We start from the raw sequence: 20,664 nt of genomic DNA, 5'->3' as shown, positions 1-20,664 counted from the left end.
ATGGGAGATACTGACACAGTCCATTTTGTCCCACTTACCCAGGCACTACATTGCAGGTGTCACTCCCTCGTTCACCTCTAGAATTTCCAAAGATGGCCTGCTTACAGGTTAAATATTTCAAAACAACTCATATATTTTTCCCATACTTTCTACTGCAGAAGCACTTTGTGCTTTAGCTCTCCGTGGTGCATGGATTGACCCTGTCTCCTTGATGCACCAAGGGTGGCCAGTGTTCCTGTTCCCCAAAGTTCCAAGCCTGCTCCTCCCAGCTTTCTTTCAACGCAGCCATTCTCTCAGGATACCATTCTCCCCTGCTGGGCTATTGTAGCTGTAATACTTAATGAAAACCTCTATCACTTTTAAGTTTCAATACAATAATACAATGTTTATCCTGGCCCCCTATTAAATGCCTGACATTGAGCTAGGCCCTGAGAATGTGGTCAGTAATGATACTGGCAACTTAACATACTTGCTGAGGCCTTTGTTACTGGAGTCAGTTGCCTGAGTTAGAATCTCAGCTCAACTAAGTAGCTGTGTGATATTGGGGAAGGCTGTTAAATTCTCTGCGTGCTTCCTCTCTACTAAAGAGAGTTAAAACAGAACCCTCTTTAGGTTGTGCTGAGGATGTTTGAGAACACCTCATGATGATTTCATAAAGACATGCAGGTCTGGAGCCTGCTGTCATTGATGTTTCAGGCTTACAGAGGAGGCAAAAGAGTAAGCGAGGCATCAAAACACTGTACAAAACAATGCAGCATCTAAGATGGGTACAGAAAATTGACAGGAGTAACAAGGATGGGACATTAGTTAAATCAGGGCATGTTCTGTGCATTTCACTCAGGACCCGCTTGGCAATCACACGCTTGCGTGAAGGTAAGTATAGAGACCACTAGTCTTGCAAAAATGAATTCAGTGTGTTTGAAGAATGGGGCTGGGGAGTTTATCCTGGTTGGATTTGTGATAATTTGAGGGTCGGATGTACAGGAGTTCAAAGCATATAGATTTATGGAAGCTAGGCCTTTAAGAAGGGACCTGGCACCTTCTTGCTTAGAAAGAAAACATTGGCTGCAGTCTATCCAGTAAAGAGGCAGATCAAGAATAAAGCTGACCCAGTTAAGAGTCCTTTGTAATAATCTGCAAAGAAGTAGCTGCTCCCTAAAGGCTAGGGTTGGGACAGAGGGGTGAGAACTGTACGAATTTATTAGCAATTAAGATTCAGAAGTTGAAGTAGTTTCATGATTATTCAGAAGAGTAGAGAATGATGTTCCAGTTTCTGGCTGGGTCACTGACAAGCTGGTAGTTCCATTCACATAGTTGAATGACTGATGAGGAAGGAAAATTAGACAAGGAGAGATGATGCTGTGTTGATCTGGTTAACGGACATGCAAAGGGATGCACTCTATGATTCTCTGTGGCACTGAAATCTGCAGCTCTGACCCATATGAAATATGGCTTAGAGACACAAATTTGAAGCTTTCTTTATGGTCATTGATATAGATGCCAAGAAAGCATACCAATAGGACTTACCCAAACTTAATGAGGAAAGGGGGGGAATAAACTTTTACTTGTCACAGAACATTCCAAAAGCATTAGGGAAGGAGAAAGTGTTTGTGTGGGATGGGGGAAGGGTGTCTGAAAATACCATGTGTTTAGTATCTAGTATCAAGTGCCATTTTGGGTTTCCAAATATTTCAACAATTTGCTTTTCTAGAAGTGTCTTCCCATTTTGGCCTCCCTTGGTCTTATTTAACTAAATAGAGGCTATAGAATTGGCAAGGAGAGTAAAAAGCCATCTTTCCTTATAGTGATGTGCCTCCTTGAACAGACCGTTTTTGAAATTTCCTTCAGAAACAAGAAAGCAGATGCTCTGAGAAAAGGAGCCCAATAATCAACAGGACACAAATAGACACAATCATTTTCTCCTTTGCTGGGGGATGTCTTTCTGTATGCTGTGAATATATGTTCCCATTGGTTAATAAATAAGCTGCTTTGGCCTATGGCAAGGCAGCTTAGAGGCAGGCAGGAAAGGAGAGAGATAGGAAGGAGAAAGGTAGAGTCTGGGGAGATGCCAGCCTGCCCACCAAGGAACAACATGCCAGCAGACCGGTAAGCCACAGAACATGTGGCAAAACATAGATGAATAGAAATGGGTTAATTTGAGATGTAAGAGCTAGCTAGCAAGAGGCCTGCTATAGACCATATAATTTGTAAATAATATTAAGCCTCTGAGTGATTATTTTATAAGGGACTGAGGGACCATGGGGTTGGGAGGGACCAGGGAAATCTTCTGACTACATTACCTATTTCTCCTAAGTACAGCTTTAGTCTTTCTCAAGTAATGATTTTGTACTTTTGCAAAAAGTAAAACCAACCAACCAACCAACCAACCCAAACCAAAACCAAAACAAACAAGAACAACAATAAAAACAACATCCAAGTGTGATGCTCTCAGGCATCACATCATGATCCACAGGACAACCATTGCCCACTTCTTTCTGGAGTCACTAACATTCACTGTGATCACAATGAATAAGGCAGCCTTGCATATCAGCATGACACTATAGGAACCTTGGTACATGTTTCCTTGTGGTAGCCAATGGAGTGCTGGGGAAAGAACATGGGTGCTGACTAGAGAAAGATGCACGTGGAGGCCAAAGGATAAGGTCAGGTGTTCTTCCACAAGTATCCTCTTCAATGGCTCCATTGTTGTTTATTGTTTAACTCTGTTTGAGACAGTGTCTCTAAATAGCCTTCAACTTACCAACTAGGCACCCACCTGTTTCTGCCTCCACAGGACTTAGATTAGAAGGTATCAACATGCCAGGTATTTTGTATTTTATTTATTTTTTGTGTGGTTTCTGTGTATCCATCTCTTCTCCATGAGCTTTCACAGCAAGCACTTTATAGACTGAGCTACCTCCCTAGCCTCAATGCTAGTGTTTTCACAGAGCTACAGATGTTTTTTTTTTTCTGTGAAGGTTTTACAAATTCATCTCAGATCACGAAATTGAAATACAGACTATTTCCATTTTTAATCTTCTCAAAGCAATTTTGAACACTAAATTAACTGAGAAAGGGGACAGATATGACTTGTTAGGAATGAAGAAGCCCATTATTTCTAGTACATAATAGAAGAATCCATCAGAGTACATTACAGTGAGCACAAGGCCCTTGTTCTTTGGACACAGTGACCTCTCACTACCCTAACCCTCTGGCCTTGGTTATTGTGATCCTGTGTCTGCAGGCCAACATAATTCATGTATACAACATTTGTGGGAGAATTTACATTTAATCCTGTTTTGGTGTATTACTTTGGACAAAGAAAGGCACACACACACAAGCACAGATATAACCTTTACCCTTAAATATGCAACTAGGTACCTATTTTTTCTCTGAATAAAATAGAGGTTGGAATCTGTTATTTGCTGTATGGAATTTTTCTGGAAAGATGGATTGCTGTGGGATGGTCTTTCTGTACACTGTGAATATGTTGCTACTGTTGGTTAATAAAGAAGTTGTTTTGGCCTATGGTAAGGCAGGATAAGAGCCAGGCAGGAAATACAAGAGAGATACAGGGAGAAGAATGGCGGAGTAAGTGCAGATGCCAGCCTGCTGCCCAAGGAGCAATATGCCAGCAGACTGGTAACACCATGGCTATGTGGCAAAACATAGATAAATAGAAATGGGTTAATTTAAGATAAATGAGCTAGTTAGCAGTAAGCCTGCGCCATAGACCAAACAGTTTGTAATTAATATTAAGCCTCTGAATGATTATTTACAAGCGGCTGTGGGACTGAGAACTGGTAGGTGGGACATTTCATCTACAATGGATAGCTACAAAAACTCTGATTTTAGCTCGGTGCTACCTGGGATCAGGTACTTATGACCTCTGTGAATTTGGGACTTTAAGTGCATATTTTTCATCTATAATATCTATGATCTGTCTGTCTATCTATTATCTATCCATCTATCTATCATCTATCTACCTACATATCATCTATCTGTAGAGAGATATAGATATAAATACAGATAGAAATATGAGAGTTGGAAAGATAAAAGTATAATTCTATCATTTTTACACTAGTGAGTTAGACATATAAGGAATTAAATAATTGTTCTTACTCATCTCTGTATTTATTAGAGGAGGTTTGTGAATGGCCAGGGAACTAAACTAATTTCCATCACTCTACATTTCCAGCTTCTCCTCATCCCTTCTCCTATTGTTATAATCACTGTCACTGGTATCTGAAGGCCTGCTGTGAGACAAATGCAATCTAAACAGTTTGGCATATATTGCTTTTCTGGGCCCCCAGAACATTGTGTGGAAATGGAAGCTTCATGCGATTAGCCAAATTTATTTTAGTTATTAGTAAAGAAACATGTAAACTATAACTAAATCTTGGTCATCTAACTCAAAAGAACTGCTTGTCTAAAAATCTCAAATATTTTCTTATTTAGTTCAACTTCAATATGTGATATCTATGTACTGTGAGGATCAGAAATGTATGTACAATATGTGTGTGGTTTAAAGACATGTTTGGATCCCAGAACTTATGAAGCATGCAAAACACCAATGACAGATACTTTTTCATATACATACAAGTGCAGGTGCTTGTTTATGTGTGTATGAATTTGAAGAAGCCATATAACAGCCTTGTGTTTCTCGGGAGGCACCATCCATCCATTTTGCTTTTAAGATGAGATAGTTCACAAGTACCTAGGTCTCACCATAATCTGCTGAGAAATCTGGTCAGTTAGACCCAGAAAAATGTCTGTCTATGTGTCCCAGCACTGGAATTATAAGCATGGCTGGGAATTGTTAGTGCTTTGGTTTTGTTTAAAACCATCTGAAACTTTATGAAGTTATATCATCATCATACATTACATATGATATTGTATATTTTGATGTCTCATCCTACAAGTTTATATTTTGATGTAATTTTCTACTTCTCTTTGCAGTAGAATATCACCATAATTATAGTATTACTTTAGCACAAACCACTACCACTGTACATAATTAGAAAAATCACTTCCAGTATAATTTCAGCTGGAGGAATCTTGATATTTTTTTTCTGTTGCATCAGCAATCAAAACGTGAAAATACCATAGCCTTCTGATGTGATTTTAGGACAGACAAAATTCATTGAAACATTCTCACTGTGCCTGAGTTTAATGTTCTTAATGACCAACTTAAACCCTGAGACATGTGAAGCCAGATTCTCACCATCTGCTGCAAGGCCACTATGGGGAGTACTAGACCCGATGGATAGAGCTCCCCCAAACCTATGTAAAGTTGACCTTAATAGCAGCTGATGTTTGGAAAAGCAGAAATGTGTGGTGTATATTGCCAAATCTGTATCATAGATCTATCTTAAAGGCTTTCTTCAAAACACAAGTATTAACTTTATGTATTTTATAGAAGAGCCTAAAGTATACAAAATGCAAATAGAGAAAGCAAAATATGGATTTCATTTGTGACAATGGCTTCACTAGCTGTTTGTGTCACTCTAACCCAGTAGCTATGTCAATGTGACCTGCACTTTGTGAGTGGACGGTAACTGATGGGTACTTGACTGAAATAAACAGGGTATCTATCACACTGCCTGAGTGGCAAGTTTTCTGTTTCCCTGACCTTATTTCATGTCAGAGCAGGCAATAAATCATAGCACAGTTTGATTTGTGCTCATTCAAGGATGTCCTGAAGAAAATCTCACCTTCACATAGACATAAGCAAAGTGTTAAGAGTTTCAAAGGACAGAACTGTATTATTATCACACTATTAATCTCTTTATTTGTTTTTTATTACCAAGTCTCACTGTGTAGCTCAGGATGGACTCTAACACACAGTCTTCTTACTCCCAGCTCCTAAGTGATGAGCCTTGAGTCTCCATATGTCTCTACCACCAGCTTTCTTCTCACTGTCTTTGAAAGGAGTAACAGGTTTTCCTTTGGGGCCACTTATCTTTGGGGTCTAAGATGCTCAGTAAAGGAATAAAGGGAAACAACAATGCTTTTGTAGATTATCCTTGTATATTTTGTATATGGGAATATATATATTTGTAATTGGGACTAGATCTCATGACTTCCCTTTTATACTCAACAAAATCAGAAGTGATAAATGAGCCTTTTGTGAACTACAATTGGTTCATGCTTGTGTCACATATTTCATAATTCCATGAGTATCTTTAAAGATATAAAATATATTCTTAGCTACATTTGACAAAAATATTTGCAACTTATTAAGAAATATGATCAAATATATCTTTCATTACTGATTTATATTATCTTTTAGTTTTAACAGAATTATATTGCCTCTAGCTCTCTATTACCTTACAAATCCCCTGTACAAAATAAAAAGTCGATTACTCAGGAGAGAAGATAACAATGGCCTATACCATGGGATTTTATATAATATATCATAGGAATTTTTAGAGCCGTTATTATACACACAGGACAACCGCTGTACATTATCAGCTCTTATGCTGAATGAATGCTCCAAGGACAGAAAAATAAAGAATGTTTCAAAAGCAACCTAAGATTTAATATACTTATGGAAAAATGTATCATTAAATTATGTAATACTCTCATCAAAAAGTAGGAAAAGTATGCAATTTCATAAAGATACTAACATTATATTGTAGGCTTTCCTTATTGTAGAACAAAACCAATTTTCATAGATTATTAAATACTAAGGACTACAAATTTTATTGCATTAAAATTGTACATTTTTTTTCTTTGTATTGTTCTGTATGAGTGGTGTTTTATTGTGTGTTCATGTGTGTATGGGTGGATGCATACATGTGTGTGTAGAGGCCACATATTGATGTTGTGTGTCTCCTTTTTTCTCTCTCCAACTTACTTTTTTCAGCTAGGATCTCAATGAAACCAGGTATTTACTGATTCAAGTCCCAGTGATCACCTTGATTCCACCTCCTCAATGCAAGAATTACATTCAAACGCCATGCCATGCCTAGATTTTTACCTGGATGCTGGGGATCTGAACTTAGGTCCTCATGCCTGCAGGAATAATACTACATGAACTGAAACATCTGCCTGATTTCCAGCCTTCATTATTTAGTGAATAATAAAGAACCCATTACTCATTTATAAACTTTTAACAAATCTAGGATATCAACATTCTTCTTGCCTCCAAACCAATACCATAAATCCATGTCTAATGTTATTTAGAAAATCCACTTTGAATATTTTATCACCTGCAGATTTAGTTAATAATTCGTATTACAAAGAAAAGTTGAAAGGAAAAGGAGTACCTGAGCAGCTGGACTCATCAAGTTGGAAGTGCTCACAGTGGGCCATACCATCACAGCGCTGGTGATAGGGGACACAGATGCCCGATGAGTTGCACACCAAAGCTCCATCAGGGCAGCTCTGATTGACTGAACAAAAAGCAATAATGGTGAAGATGAGAAAGGAAAGCAAGTTCATCTGTTTTTGAATGAATTTCTCATAATGAAATGATTGTCACTTTAACCTTTATTTTTTTCATATTACATTTTTCAAACAGTTAGTTGATATTTTTTTTCTTTATTCTGAGCTGAGAGATAGCTCAGCTGTTACAAGCACTAGCTGCTCTTCCAGAGGACCTAGATTTGATTCCCAGCATTTTCATGGTGGTTTAAAACTGTCTATAACTCCAGTTCTAGGGAATCTGATGTGCTTTTCTGGCCTCTGGAGGCACCAGACACACAGGTGGTACACAGATAAACTTGCAGACAATGCACTCGCACACATAAAATAAAATAATTTTTTTTTTTTGGGTTTTTCAAGACAGGGTTTCTCTGTGTAGCTTTGTGCCTTTCCTGGAACTTGCTTTGTAGACCAGCCCGGCTCTGCCTCCCGAGTGCTGGGATTAAAGGCGTGTGCCACCACTGCCCGGCCAAATAAAATAATTTTTAAAAAGTGTTTTTTTTTTCTTGAAATTTCATACATGTGTAAAGTGAAATATAATTACATTATAATCATATTTTCTGCCCAACTTTCACCATATCCCATTTGACACATGCCCCTCCCAACTTCAAGTCTTTTTAAGAACCCACTAAGTTTGCCCAGTGCTGCCTCTATGGGTGTTAGTCTTCAACTGGAATGTGAGAATCCTCTCAGAGCCCACATCCTCACAGAAGAGTGTTGTTTTCCTCTCCCAGCAATTATCAACTGTCAATAGCTTCTCAGTAAAGGGACCTTGAGATCATCTACCCTATCCAAGCCACATTTCAAATGGCTTGATCTTGTACTGGTATTGTGCAGGTAAGTGTGCTGCTGCTGTGAGTCCATGAGAATACCACTTATGTCATGAGAAAACCATTCTTTTTAAATATAATTTAACTTATAATTTTCAGAAAAGGAAGAAAGCATGGATGAATCAATTCTCAGACATTGCCAGGGACTTAATTTCATGTCCCCCCACAACTGATATTGAGAACCCATAACAGGGCTGTATTTCTACATAGAGATTTAAAGAAAGGAATTAGAGACAAGTGAAGCTATCAGGGTAAGACCCTAATCAAATGTTATCAATGTCCTTATGAGAAGAAATGAGGAGGGAGAAGGGGAGGGGAAGGGGGAGAGCAAGAGCGTGTGTGTGTGTGTGTGTGTGTGTGTGTGTGTGTGTGTGTGTGAGAGAGAGAGAGAGAGAGAGAGAGAGACAGAGACAGAGACAGAGACAGAGACAGAGAGAGAGAGAGAGAGAGAGAGACAGACAGACAGACAGACAGAGACAGAGGATGAGAGAAGGAGATCAGATCAAGGTTTGCATGATCAGAGGTAAGGTCCTGTTCTCTAGATTTTGCCAGAAGATGATAAATACCAAAATCTCTTTGGATTTTCATTTTCCAAAAAGCTTAAAAGCTATGAGTGGTCACTGTGTATCTGTTTGACCATAACTGTTTACTAACATTTAGGGTGTAGTACTCGTGGGCCTCTAGTTCCCTGGTCTCAGCATGATGGATGCAGAGAACTCCCTTGTTAGGATTTCTAAGGAAAGGTTGGCCCAACTTTAGAGTATATAGATAGGTTAGAGGTGTTATGCTCACAAAACCCTAGATTGTCATGGAAAGAATGTGTTTATTGAACCTCATCAGAACACTCTGAAATGTGAAAACAGGAGATTCTTTCCTGTCTCAGAGAGAACATTTTCTGTGGATGAGAGAGCAGGACTATAAGAGACAATCATTTTGAGAAATGAATAAAATGGCACAAAGACATCACTGACAGACACTTCTTCCAAAACATTGGCACTGAAGTGGGATATAGGATTAATGGATAGGGGTATTTGTTTTCAGTGCTTTGCACATGTTTAAATGTACTTATCAATAGTACCTGATATTTGAAGGTCTTTTACTCTAATAATAATCAAACTTACTAGCTATCAGAGTGCTTCTATGAATTTGTGGTGAGATCAATATTTAAAAATAATAAATCATATAAAGTACCATCCTGCCAATGGAAATGTAACTTTTAATAAACTAAAGTGGTATGTATTTTTATCAAAAATCATTTTTTCCCTCAAAAACTAATGGAAAAAAGAAATACAGTTAATCTGTGGGAACAGGGTCTTGCTGTGAGGCTGAGGCTAGCTTAGAACTTATGGTCCTTCTACCTCAGTCTCCTGAATGCTGGGATTGCAGGGGTGCTCCACCCTGTCTAGCTTAACATGACTTTAATTATACAGCAGGATAAAACAAAAGTAGGAAGATTCTCCTTGTTGGCACTCCTCTGACAGTCGTCTATATTTCAGGAAGCTTTCATGATTCCAGCATTAGTTCCATCAGTCAGTATCTACTCACCTTCCTCCTAATAGGTGGTCTACTGATACTGCATGTCATGACAAAAAAGTCATAAGGAGCTGTTTCTCAGATAAGCAGCATGCACAAAAAGCTACGAAAGTTAGTATCAGTGAGGCTGGCCAAAGACTGTGAGAACAGTTACCTGAAGCTGGAGTTTAGGAATACATTAGATAAGGGACTTGGGGGAAGGAGGGAGGATGGTGAGAAGATGTTAGTGAGCAGATGAGTGGGAACAATGACTTGTCTTCTATAGCACAGTAAGATAACTAGGGATGACAATGATTATTTCAGAGTAGCTCACAGAGTGCGAATGTTCTCAGTACTAATAAGTGTTATATATCCCAAGTGAAAGATTTGCCAAATATCCTGACCTGATCACTGCATGTCGAGTACATGTGCTGAAATGTCACACTATAGCCCATAAATAGGCATGGATACAGTGTAACAACTGAAAAATAGGTAGGTAGATAGATAGATAGGTAGATGATAGATGGATAGATAGATAGATAGATGATAGATGGATGGATGGATAGATAGATAGATAGATAGATAGATAGATAGATAGATAGGGACATGATGTGGCCTAAGGTAAGGTGAACATTCCAGATAAACTCATGTTTTCTTGCCAGTGTGTTGAATTTCTGCTGATTCTACCCATTAGCCAAACTCAGCCATACCCTGGGCTATAAGTTAAAGAAACTTGTTATATATGTATCTACAACCTACCCATTTTAGACAGAAACATGAGAAGCAGACATGGGCACAGGGAGTTGACCTATCTCTCATTAGTAGTTGTTATGCCCCATGAAAGTTAATGATACTTTTGGTGATGTGAAATGAATCTCTTTCCTAAGATCATCCCTTATCAATATTATTTATAATTGGCTGTTATATCAGCTATGATATCAGTACTCTTAGTACTTGCCATTGACAATGTGAATTATAGTCTGAATTAGTTAGCTCTTCTTATAATAGTCACCATTGGTTATTCTACATTAAAATAATGGTAATTAAATCCACTTTATAGAGGTCTAGGAAGATTGGATGAAATGAATATGGTTAAGTACATAATGCACACATAATAAATTATTATTCTTTCAGCATTACCTTATTTTAAAGTTTCACTGAACATTGAACTGTTAAGACATTTCAATGAGAGTTCTGGTTAGATTTAATTCAAGGACAAAATACACATCTGTACTGCCTGAGCTAGATTTGCATATACACTGAGTCATGTAGTTTTCCTTCTAACAGCCCCGTGTCACTTTGCTGCTAAAAATGCTGAGTTCCGGGACACAACAGGGGAGCTGCATATGTGAATTCAAAGCAATTTGAACATATGCACAAGACCTGTGAAAGCTCAAGCTAGACAAAATCTCAGCATCGAGACATGGAGGAAGCATGAATCCCACCACGATTAGCATTTGATAGCTTCTAAGAGAGGGAGAATCAGTTTTCGTTAATGACATATCCCCTGTTGGGTCAACCACACTCCAGGACAAAGAACACCTCCAAGATTAGTTGGGAAATACAAACTGCACTTTCTGGGAGTAGGGGTGGGGGATAGAGAAGAAAACTCAAAGTTGTGTGCGTAGAGGAGAGGGTGGTTATGGGAGAAGTTGGAGGAAGATAATAACCGTGTTCAAATAGACTGTATGAAATTCTCAAAGAGTTAATAAACTATAGTTAAAAAGAGAGATACTGAGTTTCTCTACTCTGTCCCCCCTTTCCTTTCCTTCTACTAGTCCATTCTTCTGAACCCAGGGAATCCCATAAACTAAGTGCACATTCTGAAGCACACATTCCTCCACTGAGCTATGTCCTCAGTGCCGTTATTCATGTTTCTTATACAACTACTATAACCTATAAACGGATCTACTTTCAGAAAAACCATTCTGATGAACCATTCACGTATTGTTTGGTTTTTAAATAATATCTACAAAGTGAATGAGTTTATAGCTACAAAATGATTTATGTTATTTAGGATTACTTTAGTAAGAAAGAATAGCAATCTCTAAGACAACGACAGACTGGAATAAATATGCCCACAGACATTAAAGCATGATGTTTGAAAATAATATGGCAAAAGATAGATTCTTCTCAGGAGACATTTAGAAGCCCAATTTTTCTATAAACTTCATGGCCTTTTTTGGACTGATTTTGGAGTGTTTCTTCATTGCATAAATATTTATAGTAGGGGTTACAGAAAAATCAATATGTCATTTCCTTTGTTTTATAAATGCTGATAAATACTAACTGCACTTGGCTTTTTGTTGCCTACTTCTAAAATTATATTTGCAAATATTCATTAAATATAATGTGGCAGTATATAAAAATACATAGAAACTAAAAATGTATATTTAAAAATACTGTGTGTATATATATTTATACATAAAGATAAACATATAGACACATTCACATATACTCACTATTTATAAACATCTCTGCCTTTTAAAGGAGGAAGAAAATACTATATTTTCTGTTTTATTTAGTTTGAAGTATGATTTATTTACTATTGTATATTATATAATGATTTAACCCTCTGGAACACTTATTACATCCTTTGCCCTGGGTGTTTAGTTATCCATCTCTATGTATGGTTCAAGCCTTGATAACTTTGAGCTCATCTGAACTATCCCTTAACTTATACAAATTGATTGTATAGGTTTTATGCCTACTCAATTAAATGATTGTTTTGTAAATTAAAATTTTAAAACATATTTTAAGATTTCACTCTTTTAGACATACTTACATGGAAAGAATCATGTTTTGTTTTTTGAGACAGTCTATCTACATAGCTCAGCCTAACCATTGACTCAACACCTTCTTGTCCCTTCTTCATAAGGAAACTTCCTATTTCAGCCCGGACTATGTTCTGGAAAGTTTTCTATGTCCAATACTGCCTTGGATGTGTATTCCTGATACTGGTGTTGTATTGAGTAAATTTTGTCATACATTCCCTTTGTTATTATTTTGAGCTGTAGTATTACTATTTTCTTCCTTATTTAGTTCTGTTCTCTCATCTAAAACAAATTCTTCCCTCTGCTCTTTATAGAAGTGTTAAGTAGAACATCTTACATTACTGGAAACTCAATAACAGATATTGGTGTGAACTGATATTTCAGCACCTTAGGAAGGATTGCTCAATACTAAGTACTGCTTCAATTTTTCAGAGCCAGCAATTCAGTCAATGGAGATACATAGACTTAAAAACACCATTTTTCATGTCCAAGTTCACATTAAAATTTGATAATAAATCTCAAAACTAAATTGGATGAAGTACCCCAAATAATTCTTCTTGCTTGTAATTCCAGAAGGGAATATTATGTGATATAGTTGACAAAATCTCTATAAGAGCCATGTATACTGATCTTTATTCCTGGATCACAAAGATTAACAATTTGCTTTGAATAGACTGTGAGTTAATTGTCTTTGATCGTGTGCAAGGAATATCCCACTCTATTCTTTTTTAAAGTTTTAACATAAGGGTTTGACTAAGGTGTTCAAAAGATACTGCGTACGACTGTATTAATTACATCAGATAAAAATGAAAATGTTTTTGTAGAACTAAATTACATTTTAAAAAGCTCTGAATGACCAATATTGCCTTTGATGCATCATTTTAAGAACCTTAAAACTCTGAGGAACAGGGTGAGAAAGAAATTTAGATCAATATCAGTTCTAATTGATGCTTTGGAATAATATATAAGCTTTCTAGCAAAATGGTGCCATAGGTCATAGTTTAACATATTCCCAACACTCCAGACATGGAACACTACCAAACAGAAGAGAAGTCCCAAAACAATGACTCACAGAAGAGATCAGCATGAACACCAGCAAGGACCTGAATTAAAATAGGGCCAGAAATTAGAGATAAGACCAAAGAGCCCAAAGCTGCTGGTTTCTATGTCCTAGAAGTAAGAAGAATAAATGCTGCTTTACATATGACAGCAGCCTGGAATGAGAGTTTCCTCTTCAGCCATTACTCATAAAGCCATTTTAAAGCAAGGCTCACTGGTTTACAGAAAGCCATTCACATAAGGAATTTAGAGAAGGAAAGTAAGAATATCAAAATTAGTTTTCATGCTGAGGACTGTTTTTCCTAACACACATAATATACAGAATTGAATTAATCCAGAGTTGCATACCAGGGAGTAGACTACTTTCCAAAACTATTGGGTTTATTTGTAGTTTGGTCTACTCCCATTGGCTTTCTCCAAGGACACCACAACCTCTATCTAAGCTCATCACTCTGATTTTGTGGCTCTCCTTTGTCTCTGGGATCTAAAACATACCTCTTTTGCATCTTGACTTTTTTAAGGGAAGACATTTGGAAAGCGACAGTTGGGATATCACTTCAACCTCTTTAACAGCATTAGATAAAAGTCCCATATGAAAGACACTCTCCATAATAGAAGAAAAAAGCAACAATGTTATCTTCTAAGGCAAGAAGCTGAGAGCAAAATAATGCTGTAGAGACCTTTTTAGAACATCTCTGGTCTCTCATGCATCTTCCATCTTTACAGTTTACTATGGTGTGTTCACTCCTGTCTATAAACACTGATCAGACTGCTTCTTGTGGTTTTTAGTTTGTATGGGGGCATCTATGCCATGAAAACCCTTTTCCTTCTGCTAACCCATTTTTCACTTTGCTAACCTATGTTACAGTTTAATTCTTGGAGCCAGTTGGGTCTTAAGAGGACAGAAGTGAGGATTTTCTGTCCCTACAAGAATGTCCTCTCAGTAGCTTTCAATATTTGCTTTGTTAAAATAATTTTTAAGCTAGCAGACAAAGTAATGAGTATTTAAAATACTCCTTTAAATCATCTACATTCATTTGCCTCTGTGGCTCTGTGCACTTGTGAATGCAGGTACCCATGGTGTCCATGGGAGAGCATCTGGAATTAGAGGCCATTGTGAGCTGCCCCATGTGTGTGCCAGGAACCAAACTCAGGTTCTTCGTAAGAGTGTTACACTCCCTAACTACTGAACCATACCTCTAGTCCCAAGGCTTGGGCTTTACTATAACATTTTATATGTATTTGTTATTAATTGTTCCCCTCTCCCAGTCTCCTCCTCTTGCCACACTCTTTGTTGATGGGCCTCTTCATGCCCACCCCCAACAATACCCCTTCTGCTTTCTTGTAATCAATGCTTATTTTTATTTATTGTTTCCTTATTTACACTTCAGGTGTTCCTTTAGATTTTATCTAGCTTTTTTTTTAGGTTATTTTATCTCATCTATACCTGCAGCTGATGCCAAGAATCTTTCTATGTCTTGTGTTTCTCTTTTGATCTCTGGATACACATTTCCAACCACATTCTGAACATTGATCTCCATGGGGATATACCACAGGTTTCACAAATAACATCCAATATGAAGTCATGATCTTCCCAGAGAACCTTCTGTTTCCCCGATCTTCTTTTTTTAACCTTCTAATTGTGTTATTTTTTTCTTGTCCCTGAGTCTTTTTTTTAATTAAGAAAAAATTTTCATGCATTTTATACACCAATCAAAGATCTCCCTCTTCCCCCTCCCACCTCCCCTAACCTCCTCCCCAACTCACCCCAACTCACCCCTACAAGAAGGCAAGGCCTCCCATGGGGAGGCAGACCCAGTAGAGGTAAGTCCAAGCCCTTCCCCCTCCCTCAAGACTGCACAAGGTGTGCCATCATAGGTAGTGGGCTCCAAAAAGCCCACTCATACACCAGGGATAGATTCTGATTCTACCGCCAGGGGGCCCCCAAACAGATTAAGCTACACGATTGTCTCACCATGCAAAGGGACTAGTCCAGTCCCATGTAGGTTCCACGGAAATGAGAAAGAGCTATCAATCTGTCAACCCTGTCCGTGTCTGGGCCGGGTGAGGTTTCCCGTGTTGATCTAACTTTCATGAGTTTCCACTAGTTTGGTTTGGTCATCTCTACTGGTTTCCCCATCATGATCCTGATGCACTTGCTCATAGAATCCCTCCTCTCTCCAACTGAACTCCTGGAGCTCTGCCTGTTGTTTGGTTGCAGATCTCTGCATCTGCCTCTATCAGTCACCAGAGAAAAGTTCTGTGATGACAGTTAGGGTATTCACCGATCTGATCACTGGGGCAAGCCAGTTCAGTTCAGGCACCCTCTCCACTATTTCTAGTAGTTCAAGCTGGGGTCATCCTTGGGGATTCCTGGCAACTTCCCTAGCACTGGGTTTCTCTCTATCCCCATGATATCCCCCTCCATCATGGTATCTCTCTCATTGATTTCCCACTCCAGCTGTGTTCCAGTTGGATCATCCCATTCCCCTATGTTCTTATCCCCCATCTGCTACCCCCCATTGCCCACCCCTTACCCCCAGTTCACTCATGAATATCTCATCTATTTCCCTCTCCCAGGGTGATCCATGTGTCCCTTTTTGGGTATTCTTTGTTAGCTAGCTTCTCTGGAGTTGTCTGCTTCCCCTATTTTCACAGCTGTCAACATGGCACATGAGCTACCCTGAATGTTTAAATAGGAAATTTCAATCATTCTAAAGTCCTTTCTTATTCTCCTTATGCAATAGTATCATAAATCATAATATTTATCACATACCACATTTTAATCAATCTCTGTATATTGAAATTGCGATATCTAACCAATCTCTCTCCCTCCAGCCTGATCAATGCTGATCCACATTGATCATACTCTCATATAACTCTGGCATAGATATAGTACAACAGTTAGAAAGTGCCTCATGCTCTATAATATGGTGTCTATCCCTATCCTGTCACTCATCACACAGTATTACATTCCTTTATTCATTAGTCTTCTGCATCAGTATAGTATGCACCTACATCCTGAGACAAGTGCATCCATCTGTATCAGTGATACCTGTCTTAGTTAGGGCTACTATTGATGAAACACCATGACCAAAAGTAATTGGGAGAGGAAAGGGTATATGTCACTCATAGTTCAGTATAATAGTTCATCATCAAAAGCAGTAAAGATAGGAACTCAAACAAGGCAGGAACCTGGAGACAGGAGCTGATGTAGGCCATGAAAGCATGCTGCTTATTGGCTTGCTCCCCATAGCTTGCTCAACCTGCTTTGCTATGAACCCAGGGCCACCAACCCAGGGATAGCACTACCCACAATGGGCTGGGCCCTCCCCCATCAATCACTAATTAAGACAATGTCCTACAGGCTTGCCTATAGCCTGATCTTAGGAATTTTCTTAATTGAAGTTCCCTCCTCTCAGATGACTTTAGCTTGTGTCAAGTTGACATAAAACTAGTGAGCACAATGCCCAAAACAAGATATCGTGTCAATGGGGGTTCTACTGAAGGTCTGTGAATAAATGATTGAATTATAATTTACACAAAACATTGTAACTGAATAGCAGAGCCTAGAAATAAAATATAATGCCTTGAAATATTTGATGAACTGTGTTCATTAACCACTTCTGTGCTTTTGCTGTAGCATTTTACCCTTCATCCACTCCTCATGTGGATTCCCTTTAGGAACAGAACTTCATAAAATAAAGTATTCAGATGCTATGTTTCCAATGAATATTTGAAATCATAAGGACACAGCAGTCTGCTAAGCTTCTCTTTAACTAGCATTCTACCTTAAAGTCAAATATCAGATGACATCAGATGACTATATTGAACATAATATTATTTCTGTCAGCCAAATTGCATTAGAGTTATGATGGGAACAGCAATAAATAATTTGGCAACGTTTATCTGGAATCATCTCCCTTTGCTTACTTCACCAATAACAAAATATCAAAGGACCTGACTTTTTTTTTTTAACCGCAGCAAGAAAAGCAAGGAAATAACCAGAAGCAGAGCAATCCTCAAGTCTAAGGCAGAGAAAAGGTTTTATTAATGTGAGACTAAAAATTGTAATTCCCAGAGGCTGTCCCCCACCTTTTCATTTGCTTTATTCCTTTTCCAATAATCATATTTCTAGATACCTAGCTGATTACTAAATTCCCTTGCACTTTGTTCCTTGATTCTTTCACATGGCTCTATCCCTAAATGACTTTTCTTCATGTAAAAACTATAATCTCTATTATGTTTTATGGAATTGAAAAAAGAAAATAAACAAATAGGATGTTAATGACTTTTGAACTTCACCATGAGTGGCTAATCACCTTTAACTATATGCAATTATTTATCAACATTTCCCACTCTCTATATGAAATAGACTACACAATGCTGTGGGATGGTCTGTATGGCAAATGTGTTGCTGATTAGTCAATAAATAAAACACTGATTGGCCATTGGCTAGGCAGGAAGTGTAGATGGGACAAGGAGGAGAATAAAGCTGGGAAGTGGAAGGCTGAGTCAGAGAGACACTGCCAGCCACCACGATGAGAAACAGCATGTGAAGATGCCGGTAAGCCACGAGCCACGTGGCAAGGTATAGATTAATAGAAATGGATTAATTTAAGCTATAAGAACAGTTAGCAAGAAGCCTGCCAAGGCCATACAGTTTGTAACCAATATAAGTCTCTGTGTTTACTTGGTCGGGTCTGAGTGACTGTGGGACTGGCAGGTGAGAGAGATTTGTCCTGACTGTGGGTCAGGCAGGAAAACTCTAGCTACAAATGGCGTCCAACGTGGTGGCAAGAGTTTCCACCTAAAACCTGAGAAAAAAAGATTCTAAAACGGAGCTAAAAACAGTTCCTAATTGTCTCTCTCAAATGAGCGGCAGCTGCCAGTTTGAGCTACTAGTGGGTTCCTAGCATGAGCGCTTGACCTGCAGTATGGCGGGAATGAGGCCTCTGCAAGTGGCACATTAAGCTGCATGGTGGATTTAGATTTTGCTAGTACAAAACAAAAAAAAGAGGTTTCTGGACTACACGCTGCTTGGCTAAAAGCATAGACCCATGATAGCTCCCAGAGCTGGTGGAAAAGGTAACACCGCCATGTTGGGAAGCTGAGGTGGGTGGAGCCAGCAGCCACAGCTGCTGCAGTTTAAGGCAATAGATTCACAATAAGACAGATTCAGATGTAATAGTTTATAATGTGTGTAAAAGATACGTAGGCTTGAAAGAGACAAAAGAGGTGATATATAGAGTTATAGAAACAAATACATAGTTTTAAAAAATAAAGTCTTTAAAGAGACAGTAAAGGTAGTATAAAAAATAAGCCACGTAAAAATGGATATTACACAGAGAATCTGCATTGTGTTGTCTTTGGGACTTTTAACTGCAGAAAAACATTTGATTGTAAAAGCTGTTGAGTTACGCCAAAATGTATATTTTAAAGGTACCTTGACTTCAAAATTTAAATATAAGGATGTGTTGCTTTGGAAAGGAGACTCTGCTTTTGTTCCCACAGAAAGCCAAAGGCTATGGATTTGTTCCAGATTAAGACACATCAGGTTTGACCAGCCAAGACCCCCTGAAAGGTCTCCGATGACACCATGGCCCAGATGATCCAACATCCAAAATGGTTTGAAGGCAACTGGCTCAGATAATACACCCTCATGGACTATTCCATAATCCTAAAATTTTCTTTGTGTCCCCATAAGATACAGCGCCCCCCTTCAGCAGGAAGTAGTAAGAGAAGCTACGCCCAAATTCCCAAATTATATGTAATTTTACTTTGTTAAGGTTAAAACCTTCCTTTTTGAAAAAAAAAAAAAAAAGAAAAGGGGAAGTGCTGTGGGATGGTCTGTATGGCAAATGTGTTGCTGATTAGTCAATAAATAAAACACTGATTGGCCATTGGCTAGGCAGGAAGTGTAGGTGGGACAAGGAGGAGAATAAAGCTGGGAAGTGGAAGGCTGAGTCAGAGAGACACTGCCAGCCACCATGATGAGAAACAGCATGTGAAGATGCCGGTAAGCCACGAGCCACGTGGCAAGGTATAGGTTAATAGAAATGGATTAATTTAAGCTATAAGAACAGTTAGCAAGAAGCCTGCCAAGGCCATACAGTTTGTAACCAATATAAGTCTCTGTGTTTACTTGGTTGGGTCTGATGGCTGTGGGGCTGGCAGGTGAGAGAGATTTGTCCTGACTGTGGTCCAGGCAGGAAAACTCAAGCTACAACACAAAGCAAAAATGGCAAGTGTTGAGTGCAGAGTTTTGGGTTTATATGCACTAACTCAAATTCTGTTAGTCTGGTAAGTTAGGTATTACTGACTTCACTATGTGGATGAGGAATGACATTGGCAGCACTAAGATATTTTCCTTAGATTTTAAAATTAATCTGTATTCTTAGTATTTAACATAATATAAGCCCTTTTATATTGAAAATAACTTTTTTCATACAATGTATTCTGATCATGGTTTCATCTCCCCCAACTCTTCCTAGATCTTCCCCACCTCCTCTGTATGACTTTATTCTCTCTCTTTATAGAAAACAAACAAGCAAACAAATCAGAATTATTAAAAATATAAGAGAGAAATCACAAGAAAGACACACAGAGAGACATACACAGAACCAAAAAGCAAAGTGCATGAAAACACAAAATATGAAACCATGGTAATAAAATAAAAGACCAGCAAGACAAAAGAGGCCAAGCAAAGAGTTATGAGACAAAAAGTCTACATATACTATTGAGTTCATTTTGTTTTCGCCATCTCTTGCCTGTCATTGGGCATACCTTACATGAGGCTATTATACCCAGTGAGACTCCACTAGAGGAAACAGGTTTTTCCTTTACAAACAGACATAGCACAGAAGTTAGGTATAGAGTATGGGATGAGGGAGAGTGACACTCTCCCAAGGGAGGGGAAATGTAATATACAGTTGCAGAGAAATGAGTGAGAGTGAAGCAGGAGGATTAAGTGGGGAGGGGGAGGGAAGATTTGGGGTAAGGAAGGGAATACAGGGAGGGACAGCTAACATGAAGGGCCGTCTGAGGAGTCATATGAAAAC

The 20,664-nt window shown here is 38.4% G+C and overlaps 1 protein-coding gene across 1 annotated transcript in view; it reads right to left on the bottom strand.

Annotated features, from left to right (window-relative positions):
- Positions 1 to 20,664, bottom strand: part of Malrd1 (MAM and LDL receptor class A domain containing 1) — a 605,236-nt gene that overhangs the window by 84,778 nt on the left and 499,794 nt on the right. Inside the window, exon 34 of the mRNA XM_052729219.1 lies at positions 7,272 to 7,397. Coding sequence (XP_052585179.1) covers positions 7,272 to 7,397 — 126 coding nt within the window. The remainder of the gene's footprint in view (positions 1 to 7,271; positions 7,398 to 20,664) is intronic.

The sequence above is a fragment of the Peromyscus californicus genome, unplaced genomic scaffold, assembly GCF_007827085.1.
Source record: "Peromyscus californicus insignis strain IS unplaced genomic scaffold, ASM782708v3 Scaffold_8__1_contigs__length_139910024, whole genome shotgun sequence".
NCBI classification, from domain to species: Eukaryota; Metazoa; Chordata; class Mammalia; order Rodentia; family Cricetidae; genus Peromyscus; species Peromyscus californicus.
This window is presented reverse-complemented; position numbering and strand designations above follow the sequence as displayed.